The sequence below is a fragment of the Ranitomeya imitator genome, chromosome 5, assembly GCF_032444005.1.
Source record: "Ranitomeya imitator isolate aRanImi1 chromosome 5, aRanImi1.pri, whole genome shotgun sequence".
Taxonomy (NCBI): domain Eukaryota; kingdom Metazoa; phylum Chordata; class Amphibia; order Anura; family Dendrobatidae; genus Ranitomeya; species Ranitomeya imitator.
Window position 1 is genome coordinate 94,617,965 of NC_091286.1, and position 23,162 is coordinate 94,641,126.

A 23,162-nucleotide genomic window follows, 5' to 3' on the forward strand; every position below is an offset into this window, starting at 1 on the left:
GGAATAGAGCTAATCAACAGCATGTGTAAAAGATTTGGGTATACTAAAAGAGCACAGACTGCACATGAGTCAACAGTGCGATGCAGCAGCAAAAAAGGCAAACACAGTTCTGGGATGTATTAAAAGAAGCATAGAGTCTAGGTCGCGTGAAATAATTCCTCTCTATTGCTCCTTGGTCAGACCTCATCTGCAATACTGTGTCCAGTTCTGAGCACCACATTAAAAAGACATTAAAAAACTAGAGCACGTTCAGAGAAGAGCTACCAGGATGTTGAGCGGACTGCAAACTATGTCCTACGAGGAAAGGTTACAGAATCTGTGAATATTTAGCTTGTAAAAAAGAAGGCTAAGAGGAGACTTAATAGCTGTCAACAAATATCTGAAGGACTGTCCCAGTGTAGAGGGATCATCCTTATTCTCATTGGAAAGGGAGAAGATACAGATTGGATATTACAAAAAGCTTTTTGACAGTGAGGGTGATCAATGAGAGGAACAGGCTGCCAGGAGAGGTGCTGAGTTCTCCTTCAATAGAAGTCTTCAAACAGAGGCTGGACAGAGATCTGTCTGAGACGGTTTAGTGACTCCCGCTTTGAGCAGGGGTTGGACACAATGACCCTTGAGGTCCCTTCCAACTCTAATATTCTATGATTTTATGAAATATGCAAGGAAAAAATCTCACTCACTTTGCTGGTAGTGTTAAAAGCTGTTTTTTTCCACAGGAAAAAGCTCAGCAAATGAGCAAACCCTAAGACCAGTCACAAAGTGTTACGTGAAGGTTTAACCATTTAAATACAGGCTGCACTGTGTAATATATTGTTTGCTTAAGTAGTCACATGTCAAATGTTTCCATTGTTACAGTAAGTTTCATTTGTCAGCAATGTGTTTTCCAATTTCTCTTGTAGATTTTGGTAGCAACTATTTCATTCCTTCTGCCAAGTGCGGAGAACTCGTCAGTGGAAGCAGATAAAAAGGTGAATGTCTCCCTGTAGCAATGTCTGGCATGGCTGTATTCATTACGGTGATACATATTCTGAGTCCTGCCATTGTTTGCCGAGGGTAGAAAGGGGAATAACAGTTCCTGATGTGTAAACTGTTTATTAGGTAATGGTTCACCATAGCATGAACTTTTCCACATACATACTTGATTATCTGTATTTTAGTTTTTCTGTAAAAGTGTAGCGTAATCAGGTGATATTGGATAAATGCATGTAAGCCATTTCTGATACTTCTGCTACATTTCTGGAAAGAAATCAGTAAAAAATCTAAATTCCTGTTTTATGTCTAGTTTAAAGCAAATGCAACCTTTCAAAGTGAAATTGGGGTGTCTAGACTTGAACTTTTTACTTTTAAGGAATTGAAAATTTGTGTGTAGCAGAAAATTCTGCAAGGGGCGGACGTTTTTGAATGGATAGAAGGCAATAAACTGTTACATTGCGATTAATAGGATTCTGATTCCGGTTTTAGGTGTTCTTAAGGCAAAGGTGGATGCTTGGATTAAGTTACATTTATCTCTGGTGGGCAGGGTTAATCTCATTAAAATGATTTTGATGCTGAAAACTCTATACGTTCTTCACAATGCGCCAGTTTGGATACCGCGTGGGAAATTTAGGCAGATTAATTCCCTGTTCAGGAATCTGGTGTGGGGAGACATTATCCACGTATCAGACTGGAGACGCTTCAGTGACCCAAGGAAGATGGTGGCTTGGCTCTGCCCAGAGTCAGCATTTAAAGGGCTGGGCGCATGAGGGGTCGCCCAGTGCGGTACAGCAATTGATGGAAAAGGTGACAAAAAGGAGGCCAGTAATAGTGTCTGGAGGATGGTTCCCTGGGGGCATTGGGGAAATTGTATCCAACTATATTTTTGATATGTAAGCTGTGGGGTAGATTGAAACAAATTTGTGGGATTACGGGTCTGACCAGGTTCTCGCCGCTATGGCATAATAATAATTTACCGGAGCTTGTGGCACTAGGGGTACTACTAGAGTGGCAGGCCAAGGGAATTCAATATGTGTATCAGATAATTGAGCAGCGAGAGCTGAAATCCTTTTCCCGATTGCAGGTGGAGTTTGGTCTCGGGCCCTCGGGGGAATATCAGTATTTGCAGATGAGACACGCATTTAGAGCTCAAAATAGGGATAATTGTATTCGAATCCAAGGAGATATAGTGTTGGAATATGTGTGTGGCGAAGGGACTACGAGGGGGGTTATCTCCACCCTCTATAAAGAATTACCTCATACATACCTTTTGGAATTTCCGATAAATGCGAGAGCGAAGTGGGAGATGGATCTGGGCCCACTGGAGAATGAAACTTGGGAATGGGTGTTGGATTGGGTTCCACGGCTGTCACTAAGCGAACCGTGTAGGCTGCCACAGCTCTATATAATACACAGAGTTTACAAATCTCCGGAAGTATTGTACAAAGCAGGTTTGCGTGCTGATTCTGAGTGCCCGAGGTGTAAGACTACAAATGCTGGTATATTTCATATGAGGTGGACATGTCCGAGACTGGCTGCTTTTTGGTTGGTGGTTTTGAGTCGTGTGGAAGGAGCGTATAGATGCACGGTGCTAAGGGATCCGATGGTGTGTTTGCTGGGTTATGTAGATGGGATTGGATAACAGCCTGAAGATAGCAATTGCCAGATTGTTGTATATGGCCTGAAAGGTAATAGCACGAAATTGGATTAAGGATGAACCGCCCACAAGAAGAGAAAAAAGGATTTATAAGAAATGGGGGAAATAGAAATGTTCAATAAACTGTGGTCTTCGTGGCTTGAAATGGGATAGAGGTTAGATATAGGGGACGGGAGAGTCAAGGGCCTGACTCGGTGAGAACAAAATATGGTGTATGCGGTCCTAAATGGGATAATATCCGTTCAGTATTATTGATGGTCGTGTTATTAAAAGAGGTGGGCTGTCTTATTGGGATGGGGAGGGATAAGTTGGGAATGCTGGGGTTTGGTTATGGGGAAAATTTTGTATTGAAAACAAGATTATAATATGTAAAATGCATTGGTATTCTTAATAAAAATCTATTTGAGTAAAAAAAAAAAAAAAAAATTGTGATATAAATGAAGTAGAACACATTTTCAATAGGGTTTATTTGAAAATGCTGACCAGCTCCGCTTCTTTATGTATCTCCATACACGGCAGACTGCAAATGAGTTACCGTAATAGGAAATCCATCAGTGAAGTATTCTGAAGAATTTTGTAATTCTTATTTTTTTTCCTGGAGTCGTCTAAGTTGGTTAAAACTGTATGTATCTGCTTAGAATAACTATGGCTGTAGTGGTATTCTGGGACCAGCGAATTATTAGGATGGATAACCGGTATCGGATCGTTGGGGTGTTTCCCTACTGCTTCATAGTGGAGGCGGTATAGGTGCCGCTCTGAAGTCCTCTCGATGTTGTTTGGCTTCGGTTTAGCCGGATGTTAATAGAAAGTTGTTTTCCTATACGACACATCAGATGAAAGCAGTCCGCTGCGGCTCGTGAATACAGAGGACTCCGCAGCATTGACTCCAGTGCTGCTCTTGATAATCTGATAAAAGCCTTTGCGGAAAACAAGCAGGCACTAGAATCAGGAGCTCAGGCACTACATTATGTTCTGTTGTGAATTGCTTATGTTCATTTCATGAAGGTGATATTTATAGGGCACAAATACTTTTTCACAGCATAGTGCAAAAAATGTAGGTTTTATGCAGCTTTTTTTGTAAGGGTGCAGACTTTGAGATGCCGGGCGCACTGCATCTGTCACTGACTATTGTCCACCCTTGCTGGCTCATGACAATGGAATATGTTAGTTAGGGTAGTCAAGCTGATAAATCTGGGCACAATGAATTCCGTTACATTGCAGTTGTTTTATTAGCTTTTGTCACCTGAGTAGGCCGATGTTGGTGTTATTGTTTTTTTTTATTTTTTTAAGTAAAGGCTTGTATTTAGATTGTGAAACCCATTTAGCCTCCCTGAGATGATTATTCTGTTTTGCAGTTTATAGTGTCCTTGTTGCTTTGCCTCTTGGACTGGTGCATGGCTCTTCCCCTCCAGACATTACTCGAGCCTATATCTACATCTCCCCTTGAAGACCCAAATACAGCAAAACCTTCTCTCCTCGACTACATTTACAGGGTATGTATATCCGAGGCTGTGATGTTCTGTTCCCCGCTCCATGATTACAGCCAGAGGCGCTACACAGTGGGGTCACTCTGCGCTCCACTCTTTATGAGGGTCAAATGGAGGTTTGTGTCATTTCTATGATTTGTGTATTACGGTGTAACATAAAAACTGCTGAGCTGTTGTGACTCTAAAAATGTTTGCAATGTGGACAATTTCATTTTTAAAGTTCCTTTTATAGCTTATCAATAAAGTAACGATATTTCATATAGTAAAATTTTGTACATAAATTACGGAACAGCAATGTCTCTTAAGGCCCAACTTTCTTTCCCCCATTTTAACTTGGGTTTGTGTTGGTTTTATTGTAGGATCATTACAGACAAGATGAGATCAGTGTGATTTATTTATTCTCCTGCATTTTTATATATTATAGATTTTTTTAATAGTGGGGATTTTTCCTTTTTTGTTGGACAGCCATGCTGCTCTATATACTCCTTTCCTGGCGTGCGTGTGTGTATGTATGTGTATATATATATATATATATATATATATATATATATATATATATATATATATATATATATAAAATCATCATGATTACTCGCTAATCCCGCCCCTGCACAGTAGCTCCACCCCCCACCACATCACCACACACACTCCCACCCCCACCCCATTACCACACATAATCCCGTCCCCCCCACATTACCACACGATGCTCTGTCCTCACACATTACCACGCGAGGCTCCGTCCTCACACATTGCCACACGAGGCTCCGTCCCAACACATTACCACACGAGGCTCCGTCCCACCACATTACCACACGAGGCTCCGTCCCACCACATTACCACACGATTCTCCGTCCCCACACATTACCACACGAGGCTCCGTCCCCACACATTACCACACGAGGCTCCGTCCCCCCACATTACCACACGAGTCTCCGCCCCCCCACATTACCACACGCAGCACTTCCTTTCTATGTAATTCAACCACTTCAGCCAAGGTAAACGTACATTTAATTGCATAATCACCAGCAGCGCTAATTAGATATCAATGAGCGTGCCGAGCGTTAGCTGGCTGGAAACAGCTAGTGTATATATATATATATATATACAGTGGGGCAAAAAAGTATTTAGTCAGTCAGCAATAGTGCAAGTTCCACCACTTAAAAAGATGAGAGGCGTCTGTAATTTACATCATAGGTAAACCTCAACTATGGGAGACAACCTGAGAAAAAAAAAAAAAACAGAAAATCACATTGTCTGTTTTTTAAACATTTTATTTGCATATTATGGTGGAAAATAAGTATTTGGTCAGAAACAAAATTTCATCTCAATACTTTGTAATATATCCTTTGTTGGCAATGACAGAGGTCAAACGTTTTCTGTAAGTCTTCACAAGGTTGCCACACACTGTTGTTGGTATGTTGGCCCATTCCTCCATGCAGATCTCCTCTAGAGCAGTGATGTTTTTGGCTTTTCGCTTGGCAACACGGACTTTCAACTCCCTCCAAAGGTTTTCTATAGGGTTGAGATCTGGAGACTGGCTAGGCCACTCCAGGACCTTGAAATGCTTCTTACGAAGCCACTCCTTCGTTGCCCTGGCGGTGTGCTTTGGATCATTGTCATGTTGAAAGACCCAGCCACGTTTCATCTTCAATGCCCTTGCTGATGGAAGGAGGTTTGCACTCAAAATCTCACGATACATGGCCCCATTCATTCTTTCATGTACCCGGATCAGTCGTCCTGGCCCCTTTGCAGAGAAACAGCCCGAAAGCATGATGTTTCCACCACCATGCTTTACAGTAGGTATGGTGTTTGATGGATGCAACTCAGTATTCTTTTTCCTCCAAACACGACAAGTTGTGTTTCTACCAAACAGTTCCAGTTTGGTTTCATCAGACCATAGGACATTCTCCCCAAACTCCTCTGGATCATCCAAATGCTCTCTAGCAAACTTCAGACGGGCCCGGACATGTACTGGCTTAAGCAGTGGGACACGTCTGGCACTGCAGGATCTGAGTCCATGGTGGCGTAGTGTGTTACTTAAGGTATGCCTTGTTACATTGGTCCCAGCTCTCTGCAGTTCATTCACTAGGTCCCCCCGCGTGGTTCTGGGATTTTTGCTCACCGTTCTTGTGATCATTCTGACCCCACGGGTTGGGATTTTGCGTGGAGCCCCAGATCGAGGGAGATTATCAGTGGTCTTGTATGTCTTCCATTTTCTTATTATTGCACCCACTGTTGATTTCTTCACTCCAAGCTGGTTGGCTATTGCAGATTCAGTCTTCCCAGCCTGGTGCAGGGCTACAATTTTGTTTCTGGTGTCCTTTGCCAGCTCTTTGGTCTTCACCATAGTGGAGTTTGGAGTCCGACTGTTTGAGGGTGTGCACAGGTGTCTTTTTATACTGATAACAAGTTTAAACAGGTGCCATTACTACAGGTAATGAGTGGAGGAAAGAGGAGACTCTTAAAGAAGAAGTTACAGGTCTGTGAGAGCCAGAAATCTTGATTGTTTGTTTCTGACCAAATACTTATTTTCCACCATAATATGCAAAAAAAAATGATAAAAAAAACAGACAATGTGATTTTCTGTTTTTTTTTTTCTCAGTTTGTCTCCCATAGTTGAGGTCTACCTATGATGTAAATTACAGACGCCTCTCATCTTTTTAAGTGGTGGAACTTGCACTATTGCTGGCTGACTAAATACTTTTTTGCCCCACTGTATGTATGTATATATATATATATATATATATATATATATATATATATATATATATATATATATATATATATATATATATATATATATATATATATATATATATATATATAATTGTCTAAGGGTTTTTCCGTCTGTCTGTCTGTCTGTCTGTCCTGGAAATCCCTGCTCTCTGGTCGAGGCCTGGCGGCCTCGACCAATCAGAGACCGGCACAGCATCGACGTAGAAATCCCGCGTCTCTGATTGGTCGAGGCCGCCAGGCCTCGACCAATCAGCAACGGGCACAGCGACGATGATGTCATAATGGTTGTCATGGCGACGATGATGTCATAAAGGTTGCCTCGACCAATCAGCAACGGGCACAATCTGCCGCGAATTCTGGAATCATCATTGTCCATATTCTACGGGGACATGCATATTCTAGAATACCCGATGCGTTAGAATCGGGCCACAATCTAGTCTATATATATAATTGTCTAAGGGTTTTTCCGTCTGTCTGTCTGTCCTGGAAATCCCGGCTCTCTGATTGGTCGAGGCCGCCAGGCCTCGACCAATCAGAGACCAGCACAGCATTGACGTAGAAATCCCGCGTCTCTGATTGGTCGAGGCCGCCAGGCCTCGACCAATCAGCAACAGGCACAGCGACGATGATGTCATAAAGGACGTAGAAATCCCGCGTCTGATGGCGGCCTCGACCAATCAGCAACGGGCACAGCGACGATGATGTCATAAAGGATGTAGACATCTCACGTTTCTGATTCAGCGACGGGCACAGTATCGACGTAGATGTCATAATGGTTGCCATGGCGACGATGATGTCATAAAGGTTGCCTCGACCAATCAGCGACGGGCACAGTTATATATATATATATATATATATATATATATATATATATATATATATATATATATATATAATCTCACTATGACATACATGTATGCCGGTCCGTCGCCATTCTATGCTGCAGGTGACCTGTCATTGACAGATGCTTATAGAAAAGACTATAAAATGTCATTGAAAGCTCTTTCCGGTAAATGACTAAAACAAAATACATTTACAAAATATCTGCTTTCAGTTGTGTGTTTTCTCTGCTAGGTCTTTTGCTTCTCTTATGAAATTGCACATTTTATGTTGCAATCTGGTGCACAATTCAAAGGCTAGATAGCTGTTAGACTTTCTGGTCAATCACATTTTTAATTCCATAGTAATGTAAATGATTTATGAATTGTTGGGTTTTGTAATTTTCTTCTGATCCTTACATTTGAAGGTTCTGCACTGTTGTGTGTGTGGCTCTAACACCTACACTCAGCAAAGCCAGTATATCCTGAGCCTGGCCGACCTCTCCTCCATGGAATATGATCCATTTCTATCACTAAAGAACGTGAAGAATTCCGAGCCTGCTCCTTCTTTCTTCTCCTCTGACTTCAACAACCTCCTGACAGTGGCAGAAGGTAAGCGACGGTGCGGTGATTGTAAATGTCACCGATGAGACCATTCCCTCCTGCATGAAAACAAACACATAAATAACCACGCTCCGCTTTCTCTGAAAAGAGAATACATTCAGTACGAGCCCCCCTCCAACTAAATTCACAGAACTGGATTTAGAAGTAATTACAGTGAATGCTGATGGGTTTGTAAAAGAAATTTAACATAATGAAGAAGTTAGACTATAATTGAGTGCATTTATGTATTCCGGCAACAGATGCTGAAGTGAACGCTGTTTTGCTGTGTTCGGAGCTGTAGTTTGCAGCGTATTAGAACGAAGTAACGTTTATGTGACGTGCTGATAAAATGTCATCTTTCTTCCGTAATCAAATTTTGGAGTAATTTTGCACATTCAAAGCAAACTTATTGGGATTAGTATTTTTAATCGGCTTTATGTTCACATTTGCCATCATTTATTAACCCCTTTCATTCAGTAGGGTAGAGCACTTAAAGAGAACCTGTCAGCAAGATTTTGCTAAGAAAACTACAGATACTGTCAGGTTGGCACTGCTACACTGATTAAAATGATACCTGGGGTGAAGAAATCTGTCTTGTGGTTCTTGTGTAATCAGTCAGTGTTAGAAGTTTTTAGTTAATGACATGTCTGTGCTCCGTGGCGGGACTGTGGACAGAGTTTGATCTTCCTGCTCTAAGCCAGAGAAACTAAGGAAAGATATGCCCACAGGCCACCCTGAAGCACAAACATGTTCCTCATCATAGAGGTCTCTTAGTTTCTCTGGCTTAGATCAGGAAGATAAGACTCTGCCTGCAGTCCCGCCCCAGAGCATGGGCATATCATTAGCTGACACTGATTACACAAGAACCACAAGGCTGATTTCTTCACCCCAGGTATCATTTTAATCCGTTTAACACTGCCAACCTGACAGTGTCTGTAGTGTACTTAAAACAATACTTCTGATCGGTTCACTTTAAAGAAGTTGTCTCATGCTTTTTCTTCAGGAGCACACTGCCCACCACTCCTCCCCAGCCTCTCGTCGTCCTGCCTGCCAGGGGCGTGAAGCACTCCTAATGTATGACAGTTTAGACTAATGGCATAGTTGAGTCGCTGTCCCAATCTGTGCGCTTTCTGATGCTGCAAGCAGAGGCATGGCAAGTTTTGGAGCTGCTCTGGGAAACTCGATTTCAAAATGCTTGCAATGGCTGCATTCATTGCCTAGGAAACCAGCCACCTTTGCTAGACTGCAACGATGGCCAGTAACAGGCAGCAAGTAGAAAATTATAACATTAAAAATCACTCCAAAAGGATTTTTAATTGCGAAGATACTTGGTTTTATAAGCACTTTACATTTTTTAGCATTTTAGTAAGATGAGACAAGGAATGTATCTTTAAAAAAAAATACATACTAGTTAAGTCAGTTTCTTAGTATTTTTTTTCTAGTTTTTTTGTAGCTTGATTGTCAGCTTTGCTGTGTAGATTGGGACAGAGTTAGCAGAGCAGAGGAAATAACAATAGATGATAACTTTACTGCTAGAGGTCTAATAAGGGAGAACAGTAATGCACAGTATGCACACTGTGCGCCATCGCTTCTTGAAGACTGCAACCTCTGCCAATTTAAGAGGTTATCCGGCAACTTAATATTTATTAAAAAATATGCTAAAACTATGATATTAGTAATCTTGACCTCATCGTTTCCATGCCACTTCCTTTCCATTGCTTTTTGGGGTTTCCTTTTTTTGTTCTGCTTTGTCCAGACAACACTACGTGTGACTGCTACATTGGCAGTGATGCTTTGGTGTTCACTGTTTTGCAGCAATCGCATTTATACCCAGATGTAGTGGAAATTGCAAAGGTGAGGATTTATTTTCTTTACTTAAAAAAAAATAAATAAATAAGTGGCCGACTGCCTCTTTAATTCTCGTTCATATCCACTTCCATAAAGCAAGTACCCTGTTTCACGGACTGTCCAGAAAATAAAGGAAGGAAGTCGGTTTCCATAAAAAATATATATTTCTCTTCTACATGCTTTTATTTAACTAATGGAACTAAGATTAAATACTTGTTATGCTCTGTAATATTTACCTTGTTTTTCCATATTTTAGAAAAGAAGAGGCGGAATATGGAGCTCATTCCTCTAACTGCGCGTATGGTCATGACCCAACTTGTCAACCATCTTGGACACTATCCTCTAAGCGGGGGCCCAGCTATTTTACATAGTCTGATTAGTGAGAACCAGGATAACCCATTTGTGGAAGCAACTGAGCTTTCAAATGATGTATTCCGAAGCCCTAATTTGCAACTTTTTGTATTTAACGATAGTGCTCTTATTTCTTACCTGCAAATCCCTCCAGCAAATTCCATTGGGAGAGACCAGGCCCCTGGGGTGCCCGGCGATGTGCGCATAATTGTTCGAGATATCTCAGGGAAATACTCTTGGGATGGTGGGATCATGTATGGTCCATTAGAATGCCCCACAGACACTCCGAAACAAGGAAATCTACAAAATGGACAATGGGATTGTAGTGATCCAAGTTTGACGCAGTCAGATACATATGACGGAGATGATTTTGATGCCCTCGATTTATTACTAGAAAAGCTTGGCAGCACGAGTCCAGAGTGCTTACAACATCCGGAGCGAAGGCTGAATGAGCCGGCTTTACCTCCTGTTGGAATGAGCCAAGAACAAGAAGCGGAAATCATACAGGCAATCACAAGACAAAGTGCCAGTGAGGCTGAGCACATAGAGAGATGTAATTGTGACCCTAGTGTGAAGGTTTCATTCCAGGAGGAGCCCAGCACTGCTGAGCCACAAGCACCTTTTTATTTCTGTAGACTGTTGTTGAACGACCTAGGGATGAACTCCTGGGAGAAACGGTACGTTTAAGGCCCCTTTAAATTTATTGATTGAGTGTATTCCAAAAAGTTGCCCAAAAGTTTCCATTTTCATGAAAGTGGACTTCAAATTCACTAAAATGGCAAAAACAGAGCAGGTACTCGTCTTCCTAAAGTCCCAGCTGCCCACCGTTGCATAACCGAGTGTTCTTTGGCTCAAGCGTTGACATCACCCGCATGGTGGACATCATCATCGTGGCCCATTTCTGAGCTCAGGGCCGTGCCGAGGTAGAATGCATGAGCCGCAGAGTGAGTGATTGGCTTCAGTGGTGTTGCACGCTGCTGATGTAACATCATCGTGGCTCCAAAAACACTGAGATCTGAGCCATAGGGGAGACCTGCTACTGGACCTTGGGAGGTGGAGTACCTGCTGTGTTTGCTAGTGTAGAGCATCTGCTTTCCTGGGGGAAAAAATCTTTAAAGTTAGTCTGTGAGGAGTTTGGGGCTAGTAAAGTAACGAGAGTCCCAGATTGTGGACTAAAACACAAGTGCCAAATTTTTGCCTGCAGGTAGAGCAGGCATTACTAAGGAAACAAACTTTGGTCCATTATGGAAATGAGCTGGCAAGTGCTGTAAGGGCGGTCCAAATCCAGTAAGCGCTCCAGCTCTTCACTGTAAGCTTTAGCCTTTAGGCTTGATGGACATCGCCACCATTCTGGCTTGTCACCGACTTCGATATCCCGCTGCATTACTGGTGCACGTGCTTGGGGTTCCAGTGTCCTTCATATAGCAAAAGAGTGGTGCCAACGATGAGGCATTGGGCAGGGTTTACTGCAGAGAGCCACTTGTCAAGATTATAACTGCCCTTTGAGCACTTTGCAGCTCATTTGCATAAAAGATTAGAAGATCGTTTTCTTAGCAATACAAGCTCTGTGTGGAGCTTTGGCCACTACCTAGTGCTGTTTATGGTTTTAATAGCCATAAATCTCCATTTTAAGACACAATTTTATTAACGGAACACTTTTTTGACTAAACTGATATTCTATGCCATTCCTAGTGCCAGACTTAGAGGCTTGTATGTCATAGGGATGCTCTCTTTCCTGGGATATAAGTATTAGGACTAATGGGGACCCTGGTAGGTGATACATGCTGCCCGCGTTTTGGACAGCGTGTATCACGTGTCAGGTCCCTTTTAAGTATTAGGGGCTTATCTCCATTCAGTTATATGGTACATGTAGAGATTACTGTTGATAATGGAAATAATATCGGAATTATAAAAGTGAATTCTTGGTCATTTAGGGCATATCCACAGGTTATGCCATAAATGTCTGATATATGCAGGACCACGTATGAGGCCATGTTTGAGATAAGTGGCCGCTCAGTTTAGTAACTTTTTTGGGGAGTTACAAAAATAGTGAGTCGACGTACTTGCTCATGTGCAGTCTTCAAAGATGTTACCCTCAAAAATACCGTTATGTAGAAAAACCTAATTAAAGTCAGTAAGGCCCATGACGTTTAATCAAAAACTGTATCCATCACACTGCTCACGACCCTGATAGGAACAGAAGTCATGACACTGGTGTAGAGTGTAACCATATGGTTTTAAGAATCAGCATATTATATCATGTCCTGGTCATCGCAACCAAAATGATGGTGCGAGAGTGCGCGCCTATATAATTCTGCGTTTCTGTTCTAATGATTGAAAATGTAATGCCCCAGGTCACATCTTATCTGCTGGTTTTATTTTACAACAAATTACTCGCTGCAGTTCTTCATTTTACTAGCCCATAAATATTGATTTTTTTTATATTCTTTATAGTATGTAATTTAACTAATGTCTTTATGCAGGAAAAATTTCCACTTGCTAAAGAAAAATTCCAAGTTATTACGAGAGCTTAAGAATCTGGACTCCAGGCAGTGGTAAGGCCCTCATTCTCTTTCTGATTAGATTTGTGCAATTTGTAAAAAAAAAAAAAAAAAAAAATGTAAGGGCGTTTAAGCCGAACCCACATTATTAATTTTCATATGTCATTTTGCGGCTCAAGAACGATTGTCCCGTCCCTGCCTGTGATAGTCATATCTCTAACCAAATGGAAAATAGAAAAAAAACAACCAACACTAAAAAAAATAAAGAGCGGGTAAACTGCCCAGCAGCAGTGAGCATCGAACATTTAGTAAAAGGTGAACCATTGTGTGCGTTGTGCTTGCATTGTTCACCTTTTATGAGCTGGTCCTGAAGGACAGTCCTCCAGCTTCTGAGGCACCTTGGTGTTTAGACTTCTCTGCTACTTTTGACTTACACAGAAATGGGTCATCAAGAAATTGTCGAAATGCAGTAGCCAAAGTAACAAATAAGTAGAGCAATAACTCAGCCGGAAGCTTATAGAGAACATCAAAGGGAACAAGTTTTCATTCAATCCGTACTGCGAAATAAAAGTGCTTCCACCCGAAATCCAGGCGACAGACCTTGTCTGTAAGGGTTACTCCAGCTCTCTCCCGCCGCGTATGTCAACAGGCTCCCTGAGAGGACATTCATGTAGCAGTAATTCTCTGCTATCCATACATTTATTATTGTAAATGTAAGTCTTTTGTTGTCGGACCTGGTGATTCAGGAAAAGTTCCCCCACCAGCTGCTGAGCACCAAGCTCCAGTGGTTCATCCACCGCAGCAGGAGGAATAGTCTGTAGACATTAAATAGAAATCATTTTGCGCCAAACAGACTGTTAGGAGAAGTCATGCTGAACGCGAGGAAACCTCAAGCTCTGGTCTAAGTTATTAAATAGACAGAAATCTTCATGAAGGAGGAAATAGAGTTGACACTTTGTGCAAATGCAATGGAGATCTGATAGAGAAGTCTACGTTAAACGCTGATTCTGCAGATGGTTTTTTACCCCTCTATTTTCTGTTCTTATTGCTGGAGCGTTGGTTGTGCATTTTTATTATTTCCTTTTTTTTTATTAAATGAATTTTTACTTGAACTTCAGTAAATTGTTGCCATTCTCGATTTGACAGTTACACACTACATATAGTGTTCATAGTTCCTTCCCATGGTTTCCCTAAGAAATAATGTGCACTGAATAATATTGTCCCCATGTCCATATTTGTGAGATGGTTTACTGCCACTAAAGCACAACTCCAGTGTTTCGTTTATTTTTCCAGTGCTGGAATAGTGCTTCTAATATAATGTCCCTGCCCACTGTCATATACTTCCCCGCCGGTGTCTTTCCCGTTTTTTTCGGCACTGCTCCTTTCTCAGGGCACCATCTTGTGAGCATTGCTTCTGATTGGCCGGAAGTCAGAAGTTGCGGCACATACTCTCAATGCAAGTTTATGAAGAACGAGGTCAGAACGAGGTTCTCATAGACTCTTATGGAATTCCGACCTCCAGCTTGCTGCAGCAAATACTGGAGCGATCCAACAGGCCACAAACTGCTGGAGCGGCGGTGATAGAAGGTGAGTATGAGAGTAGGGGCACGGACCTTACATTAGAAGCAACACTTCAGCAGTAAAATATAAAAAAAATGCTGTGATGGCACTTTTAACCCCTTCATGACCCAGCCTATTTTGACCTCAATGACCTGGCCGTTTTTTGCAATACTGACCAGTGTCCCTTTATGAGGTAATAACTCGGGAACGCTTCAACGGATCCTAACGGTTCTAAGATTGTTTTTTCGTGACATATTGGGCTTCATGTTAGTGGTAAATTTAGGTCAATAATTTTTGCGTTTATTTGTGAAAAAAATGGAAACTTGGCTAAAATTTTGAAAATTTCACAATTTTCGAATTTTGAATTTTTATTCTGTTAAACCAGAGAGTTATGTGACACAAAATAGTTAATAAATAACATTTCCCACATGTCTACTTTACATCAGCACAATTTTGGAAACAACATTTTTTTTGCCAGGAAGTTATAAGGGTTAAAATTTGACCAGCGATTTCTCATTTTTACAACGAAATTTACAAAACCATTTTTTTTAGGGACCACCTCACATTTGAAGTCAGTTTGAGGGGTCTATATGGCTGAAAATACTCAAAAGTGACACTATTCTAAAAACTGCACCCATCAAGGTGCTCAAAACCACATTCAAGAAGTTTATTAACCCTTCAGGTACTTCACAGCAGCAGAAGCAACATGGAAGGAAAAAATGAACATTTAACTTTTTAGTCACAAAAATGATCTTTTAGCAACAATTTTTTTTTATTTTCCCAAGAGTAAAAAAAGAAACTAGACCCCAAAAGTTATTGTACAATTTGTCCTGAGTACGCCGATACCCCATATATGGGGGAGAACTACTGTTTGGGCGCACGACAGGGCTTGGGAGGGAAGGAGCGCCATTTGACTTTTTCAATGAAAAATTGGCTCCAATCATTCTTTTAGCCTCAATTTGTTAATTTCCACATGAGCAACAGGATAAAATGGATCCTAAAATGTGTTGGGCAATTTCTCCTAAGTACACCGATACCTCATATGTGGTCACAAACCACTGTTTGTGCACACGGCAAGGCTCGGAAGGGAAGGAGCGCCATTTGACTTTTGAATGAAAAATTAGCTCCAATCGTTAGCGGACACCATGTCGCGTTTGGAGAGCCCCTGTATGCCTAAACATTAGAGCTCCCCCACATGTGACCCCATTTTGGAAACTAGACCCCCCAAGGAACTTATCTAGATGCATAGTGAGCACTTTAAACCCCCAGGTGCTTCACAAATTGATCCGTAAAAATGAAAAAGTACTTTTTTTCCACAAAAAATTTATTTTGGCCTCAATTTGTTCATTTCCACATGGGCAACAGGATAAAATGGATCCTAAAATGTATTGGGCAATTTCTCCTGAGTACAGTGAGTGATACCTCACATGTGGGGGTAAACCACTTTTTGGGCACACGGCAGGGCTTGGAAGGGAAGGAGCGCCATTTGACTTTTTGAATGAAAAATTAGCTCCAATCTTTAGCTGACACCATATCGCGTTTGGAGAGCGCCTGTGTGCCTAAACATTTGAGCTCCCCCACATGTGACCCCATTTTGGAAACTAGACCTCCCATGGAACTAACCTAGATGTGCGGTGTGTTGTGAATTCTGTGGCAGAGCTCCCTCCTGTGGTCACAAGTGGTACTTCGGCTGATTCTCTCTGAGCTTCCGTTGGTGGAGGAAAGTGGTACTGCGGCTTCTGAGTTTCCTTCCTCAGGTGATGTGGTGAAGTCGTTAGGTGCTGCTCTATTTAACTCCACCTAGTGCTTTGATCCTGGCTTCCAGGCAGTGTTCTAGTATTGGACTTGCTTCCTCCTGGATCGTTCGTGTGGCCTGCTGCTCTGCATAGCTAAGTTCCGCTTTTGTTATTTTTGTTTGCTGTTTTTTCTGTCCAGCTTGCTTATTTGGTTTTTTCTTGCTTGCTGGAAGCTCTGGGACGCAGAGGGTGTACCTCCGTGCCGTTAGTCGATACGGAGGGTCTTTTTGCCCCCTTTGCGTGGTTGTTTGTAGGGTTTTGTGTTGACCGCAAAGTTACCTTTCCTATCCTCGCTCTGTTCAGAAAGTCGGGCCTCACTTTGCTAAATCTATTTCATCTCTACGTTTGTCTTTTCATCTTACTCACAGTCATTATATGTGGGCTGCCTTTTCCTTTGGGGTATTTCTCTGAGGCAAGGTAGGCTTATTTTCTATCTTCAGGCTAGCTAGTTTCTCAGGCTGTGCCGAGTTGCATAGGGAGCGTTAGGCGCAATCCACGGCTGCCTTTAGTGTGGTTGGAGAGGATTAGGGATTGCGGTCAGCAGAGTTCCCACGTCTCAGAGCTCGTTCTATGTTTTTGGGTTATTGTCAGGTCACTGTATGTGCTCTGACTTCTATGTCCATTGTGGTACTGAATTACCTAATCATAACAGCGGTGACCACTTTAAACCCCCAAGTGCTTCACAGAAGTTTTTAACGCAGAGCCGTGAAAATAAAAAATAATTTTTCTTTCCTCAAAATGATGTTTTAGCAAGCAATTTTTTATTTTCACAAGGTTAACAGGAGAAATTGGACCCCAAAAGTTGTTGTCCAGTTTGTCCTGAGTACGCTGATACCCCATATGTGGGGGTAAACTACTGATTGGGCACACGTCGGGGCTCGGAACGGAAGTAGTGGCGTTTTGAAATGCAGACTTTGATGGAATGGTCTGCGGGCGTCACGTTGCATTTGCAGAGCCCCTGATGTGTCTAATCCGTAAAACCCCCCCACAAGTAACCCTATTTTGGAAACTAGACCCCCAAAGGAACTTATCTAGATATGTGGTGAGCACTTTGAACCCCCAAGTGCTTCACAGAAGTTTATAACGCAGAGCCGTGAGAATAAAAAAATAATTTTTCTTTCCTCAAAAATGATGTTTTAGCAAGCAGTTTTTTATTTTCCCAAGAGTAGCAGGAGAAATTGGACCCCAATAGTTGTTGCCCAGTTTGTCCCGAGTATGCTGGTACCCCATATGTGGGGGTAAACCACTGTTTTGGCGCATGTCGGGGCTCGGAAGGGAGGGAGCGCCATTTGACTTTTTGAACGCAAGATTGGCTGGAATCCATGGTGGCGCCATGTTGCGTTTGGAGACCCCTAATGTGCCTAAACAGTGGAAACCCTTCAATTCTAACTCCAACACTAACCCCAACACACCCCTAACCCTAATCTCAACTCTAGCCATAACCCTAATCACAACCCTAACCCCAAAACACCCCTAATCACAGCCCTAACCTTAACACACCCCTAACCCTAATCCCAACCCTAAACATAATCCTAACCCTAATCCAAACCCTAACCCCAACACACCCCTAACCCCAACACACCCCTAACCATAACCCTAACCACAAGCCTAATCTTAACCCTATTTCCTAGCCCTAATTCCAACCCTAACCCTAAGGCTATGTGCCCACGTTGCGGATTCGTGTGAGATTTTTCCGCACCATTTTTGAAAAATCCGCGGGTAAAAGGCACTGCGTTTTACCTGCGGATTTACCGTGGATTTCCAGTGTTTTTTGTGCAGATTTCACCTGTGGATTCCTATTGAGGAACAGGTGTAAAACGCTGCGGAATCCGCACAAAGAATTGACATGCTGCGGAAAATACAACACAGCGTTCCCGCGCGGTATTTTCCGCACCATGGGCACAGCGGGTTTGATTTTCCATAGGTTTACATGGAACTGTAAAGCTGATGGAAAACGGCTACGAATCCGCAGCGGCCAATCCGCTGCGGATCCGCAGCCAAATCCTCACCGTGTACACATAGCCTAATTCTAAGGGTATGTGCACACGATGCGGAAAACGCTGCGGATCCACAGCGTTTCCACCGCTGCGGGTCCGCAGCAGTTTCCCATGAGTTTACAAAAAATGCTGCGCACATGCTGCGGAAAAAACTGCGCAGAAACGCAGCGGTTTACATTCCGCACATTTCACTTTTTTCTGCGGATTCCGCAGCGGTTTTACAACTGCTCCAATAGAAAACCGCAGTGAAATCCGCTGAAAAACCGCGATAAATCCGCAGCAGTTTTGCACTGCTGATTTATAAAAACCGCTGCGGAAAAATCCGCAGAGGACCAAAATACGTGTGCACATTCCCTAACCCTAACCCTAGTTCTAACTGTAGTGGGAAAAAAAAAATGTTTTCTTTATTTTATTATTGTTCCTACCTATGGGGGTGATAAAGGGGGTTTCATTTAACTTTGATCACTGTCAGTGTTTCCAGCCATGGCCGATTATATTGCAGCATCGGCCATGGCTGGATTGTAATATTTCACCAGTTTTTTAGGTGAAATATTACAAATCGCTCTGATTGGCAGTTTCACTTTCAACAGCCAATCAGAGCGATCGTAGCCGGGGGGGGGGGGGGAGGCTAAAGTACCACTCCCCCTGTCCCTGCAGATCGGGTGAAATTGGAGTTAACCCTTTCACCCGATCTGCAGGGACACGATCTTTCCATGACGCCACATAGGCGCCGACTTTCATGACGCATACGTGGCGTCATGGGTTGGGAAGGGGTTAAATGTTATTTCGAAAAAGGGAACCAATTATGTAAGAATCGTTGCAAAAGCCTCCCAGAGTGCTGATAGTGTAAAGAGTCTCTCATCAGGATTTTATACGCCGGGGTAATGGCAGGCGCTATAATGCTGAGTAAATCCTTACCTTTCTTGCAGAAATCCTTTTTGCTATTAGAGAAATCCATAGTTGGGTGTTAGAGTTGCAAGTGCTCTGGGTTTGGACATTGCACTTGCAGCTCTCCTGCGCTCTATCCCTATTTTCTGCTTCCTGTCGCTGACAGGTCACTGAGACAGGGGTCACTAATACAGGGGTGAGCTATCCATCAGAGACGGGATATAAAGGAGAGGGCAGCAGAGCTGCAAGTGCAATGTCCAAACCCACTGCACTTACAACTCATTATCATACAGATTCAACTCTGGATTTCTCTAAAACTGCAAAAAGGATTTCTACAAGAAAGGTAATTATTTACTCAGCATTAATGCTCCTTTACATACTTAGTTTGGGGTATAATATCCTTTTGACGGGTTGTTGTTTCACCGAAAACATGTAGGAAAGCATAGCCTTACTGCCCTAATCCCCAGTAAAAAACACTTTTGGTGCTCATACCAATCTAAGATTTCTATGAGTTTTTCTGCTCGATGATTCGCCATCCATTGTTTTTGAGTGATCATTTTCTCTCTGAGCATTCTGCCAGTACTATAGATGTTGGAACTTTCTTTCCCTTACTTGAGCGTGCTACTGTCCAATAGTTACCCCACGTCCTGTAATCTCTTGGCAGCTTTGCTTCTAGAGACAAACTACACTTAACAGGCAGTGGGTAGCAGGTTAAACAGGAGGGAAACATCGAATGGTTGGCCTTTGAAGTTATTTTTTGGGGGGGTTAGAGGGTAAGGCAACTTAGATAATATTTAGTGGCTTGCTGAAAACCTCTTGCAAACTCAGTTACGTTTCTTGCGACTCTATCAGATGTAGGAGGATAGATAATATCAAAAGTGCCCGTGCCCTGAGTTGACAGATAAGGAGGTGTAGGTCGCCTTTACTGGCGTTGGGGTGGACTTATTACCCGCGGTTTTAGCTTTGGTCCGTCATTGTACTGATGGGAATTCTGCTACCTTGTGCATGATATTACACATAGGGTGAGTGCAGAGTATAAGGCCATGTTCACACAGTGCGTTTTTTACTGCGGAACCGCAGCGGTATTGCCGCTGCGGTTCCGCAGCCGTTTTCCATGCAGGGTACATAACAATGTAACCCTATGGAAAACAGTCACTGCTGTGCACATGATCCGGAATTTCGTGTAAAAAGCCGCGCAGAATAGCTGCGGCAAAAAAGAAGGAGCATGTCAATTCTTTTTCCTGAACCGCAGCGGTTCTGCACCCATAGACCTCCATTGTGAGGTCAAAATCGCAGTAAAACCCGCAGATCAAAAATATATCTGCGGGTTTTACTGCGATTTGATGTGCAGAACCGCTGCAGCAGGAAGTGCGGGGGAGCGGGCGGAAGTGCGTGGGCGGAGTGTGGCTGCCCCCCCGTGCTCCGATCCCGCCCCCCGTGCTCCGATGCCCCCCCGTGCTCCGATGCCCCCCCCCCAGTGCTCCGATGCCCCCCCCCCCCGTGCCCTAATCTCCCCCCCTTATACTTACCCGGCGTCCCGGTGTCCGTCCGGCCGTCTTCTCCCTGGGCGCCGCCATCTTGCAAAATGGCGGGCGCATGCGCAGTGCGCCCGCCGAATCTGCCGGCCGGCAGATTCGCTCCAAAGTGCATTTTGATCACTGAGATATAACCTATCTCAGTGATCAAAATAAAAAAAATAGTAAATGACACCCCCCCCCACTTTGTCACCCCCATTGGTAGGGACAATAAAAAAATTAAGATTTTTTTTTTTTTTTTTTCCCCACTAAGGTTAGAATAGGGGTAGGGGTAGGGTTAGGGGTAGGGTTAGGGGTAGGGTTAGGGGTAGGGTTAGGGTTAGGGTTAGGGGTAGGGTTAGGGGTAGGGTTAGGGTATTTTCAGCCATTTTAGCCCTAAAAAGCTTCCCAGGAAACACACAGTCTCTGCATAGAAAACTGCATAAAAAAAGGATCAAAAAACGCCTCAAAAAACGCATCAAAAAACGCATCAAAAACGCATCAAAAAAGGACCAAAAAAAGGACCTGCGTTTTCTGCCAAGAGCTGCAGTTTTTAAAAAAACTGTCCTGAAAAAAAAAGGATGGAAATCCTGAACGTGTGAACATACCCTTAGAACGGTCTTCAATCTGCGTTTATGGGATGACTGAATAGGTGACCCCGCAGGATACTATAAGGTATCGGCTATTACAACGTTTTACGTGTTTTCTATTTTCGGTCGGTATTGGTGGCTGTTTTTTAGCATCTTGGCCTTTGCGGCTCTTCGATGACATAGTGATTAGCTATTAAGTGGATCTGCATTTTCATCCCCTTCAATATTTAGATGTTGTAGTAGGCGCTGATATTTCTGGGATTCCCTCCAATGGCCGCCTGGCTGCAGACCGCTCGCTGCTAACAGGCCAGGCATCCCATGCTGTCCTCTCATGGAAGGCGATTGCCGTTTAGGAAAGAACACGTCTCCATTGTGCACCCTGAAGATAAGATGCACCATCGTGTAATATTCCCACTCCGGAATGGAGCAGATCCGCCTAGAATCCCTCATCTCATCTATGTAATAAGAAGGAATTACCCCTTTCATTTTTTTTTTCCGTTTTTTTTTTTTTTTTACTGTCGACACCAAAAGAACATTAGGACGTGTGAATGAGTTAACGCCACTCGGCTCGTTCTCCATTGTGATTGGCTCTACACTTTCCATTTTCAGCTTTTCCTCAAAGGATGCATTGATTATTCCTAGCCCACGCCAGGATCATCATGCACTATTCATGACAGTCGTGTGCCAAGGGAGATAGATTTCCTTTTGTGTTCACCAGCTGAAAAACAGCCCCTTCAATAAGGACTTTGCCAGGGTAGGGAAACTTTTCATATCTGGCCTTTATTTCATTTTCACAGCTGACTGCGAGCCGTGCGCTTCAGGATGCAGTTAAGCAAACTTTTCTTTTTTTTTTTTTCATGTGCGGTTAATTGGTCCTCTTAGACTTTTAATGGCTTGGCGTGCTTTCAACCCTTGCTGCATGCTCGCTGCCGCGCATCAGTCATCAATCACAGCCTTATCGGCAAATCTGGGTTCAAATTGAATCATTTCAATGAATAAGTAAGTAGTAATATGGGACTGGGGCTTTTCAGTCCTGCTAAGCTATATCCTGCAGACGTATTGTGTCACGGACATGTGTGATTTATGCTCCTCACAATGCCCAGTTTAGGGAGTACTTACTGCAGTGGATGGAGCGAGCAGCAGGGTCACATCCAAGACTGGGCGATAAAACAGCAGATGGTCCAAACAGCCCATTTACTGCCGATGACATAAATCCACGAAATACCTAAATGAATCATTAGGACCATATGTAATTCTTAAGTCACTCACTAGTAAGGATATGTTTCTAGATATATTTTTCTGCATTTCAGTCCATCATGGAAAGGCAAAAAAAACCACTTGAGACCGTGCATGATTTGGAGAGCTGCACTTGTTTTCTGAGTCTCTAACTACTAATCCATCCTTTTTTTTACATTGTTTTCCCTTTTGCAGTTCTCAGAAAGTTTTAACGAACTTTTACTTGATCCTGAAAATTAAAAAAAAAAGATACAGGAGTGAGAGTTTGGTGTCCTTGGGTAGGTGCCGGTGTTACAGACCCAGGTAGTCCTCCGATTGGACCATTATTTGTCAGATTGCCATCTCAGCACTGAGTGAGGCCCGTCCTCAGAAGTGTCCTCGGCCACCCCTAAGGGAATAAAGCCCTGGGAAATTAGAACAAAAGTGACATTTGAAAAAATGATTTTGGAAGGTTGGGGAAAAGAAATGAAAGATGGCTTGTGGAGGCCACAAAGATGTAATAGCAGACATTAAAGGGGTATTCCCATCTCGGACAGTAAAGAGTGCGTGCTTTTAGAAGGAAAAAAATTGTTTAAATCAGGTTTTTATGTTAATTAAAATAGTTT

At 42.9% G+C, this 23,162-nt stretch overlaps 1 protein-coding gene across 3 annotated transcripts in view; it reads left to right on the forward strand.

The window, feature by feature from the left end:
- The window catches only part of RALGAPA2 (Ral GTPase activating protein catalytic subunit alpha 2), a 324,975-nt gene that overhangs the window by 167,520 nt on the left and 134,293 nt on the right, over nucleotides 1-23,162 (forward strand). For all 3 annotated transcript variants that reach the window (XM_069768931.1, XM_069768929.1, XM_069768930.1), the window contains 5 exons: nucleotides 903-971; nucleotides 3,988-4,125; nucleotides 8,102-8,285; nucleotides 10,381-11,152; nucleotides 12,959-13,030. In XM_069768931.1, the coding sequence (XP_069625032.1) occupies nucleotides 903-971; nucleotides 3,988-4,125; nucleotides 8,102-8,285; nucleotides 10,381-11,152; nucleotides 12,959-13,030 (1,235 nt within the window). The remainder of the gene's footprint in view (nucleotides 1-902; nucleotides 972-3,987; nucleotides 4,126-8,101; nucleotides 8,286-10,380; nucleotides 11,153-12,958; nucleotides 13,031-23,162) is intronic.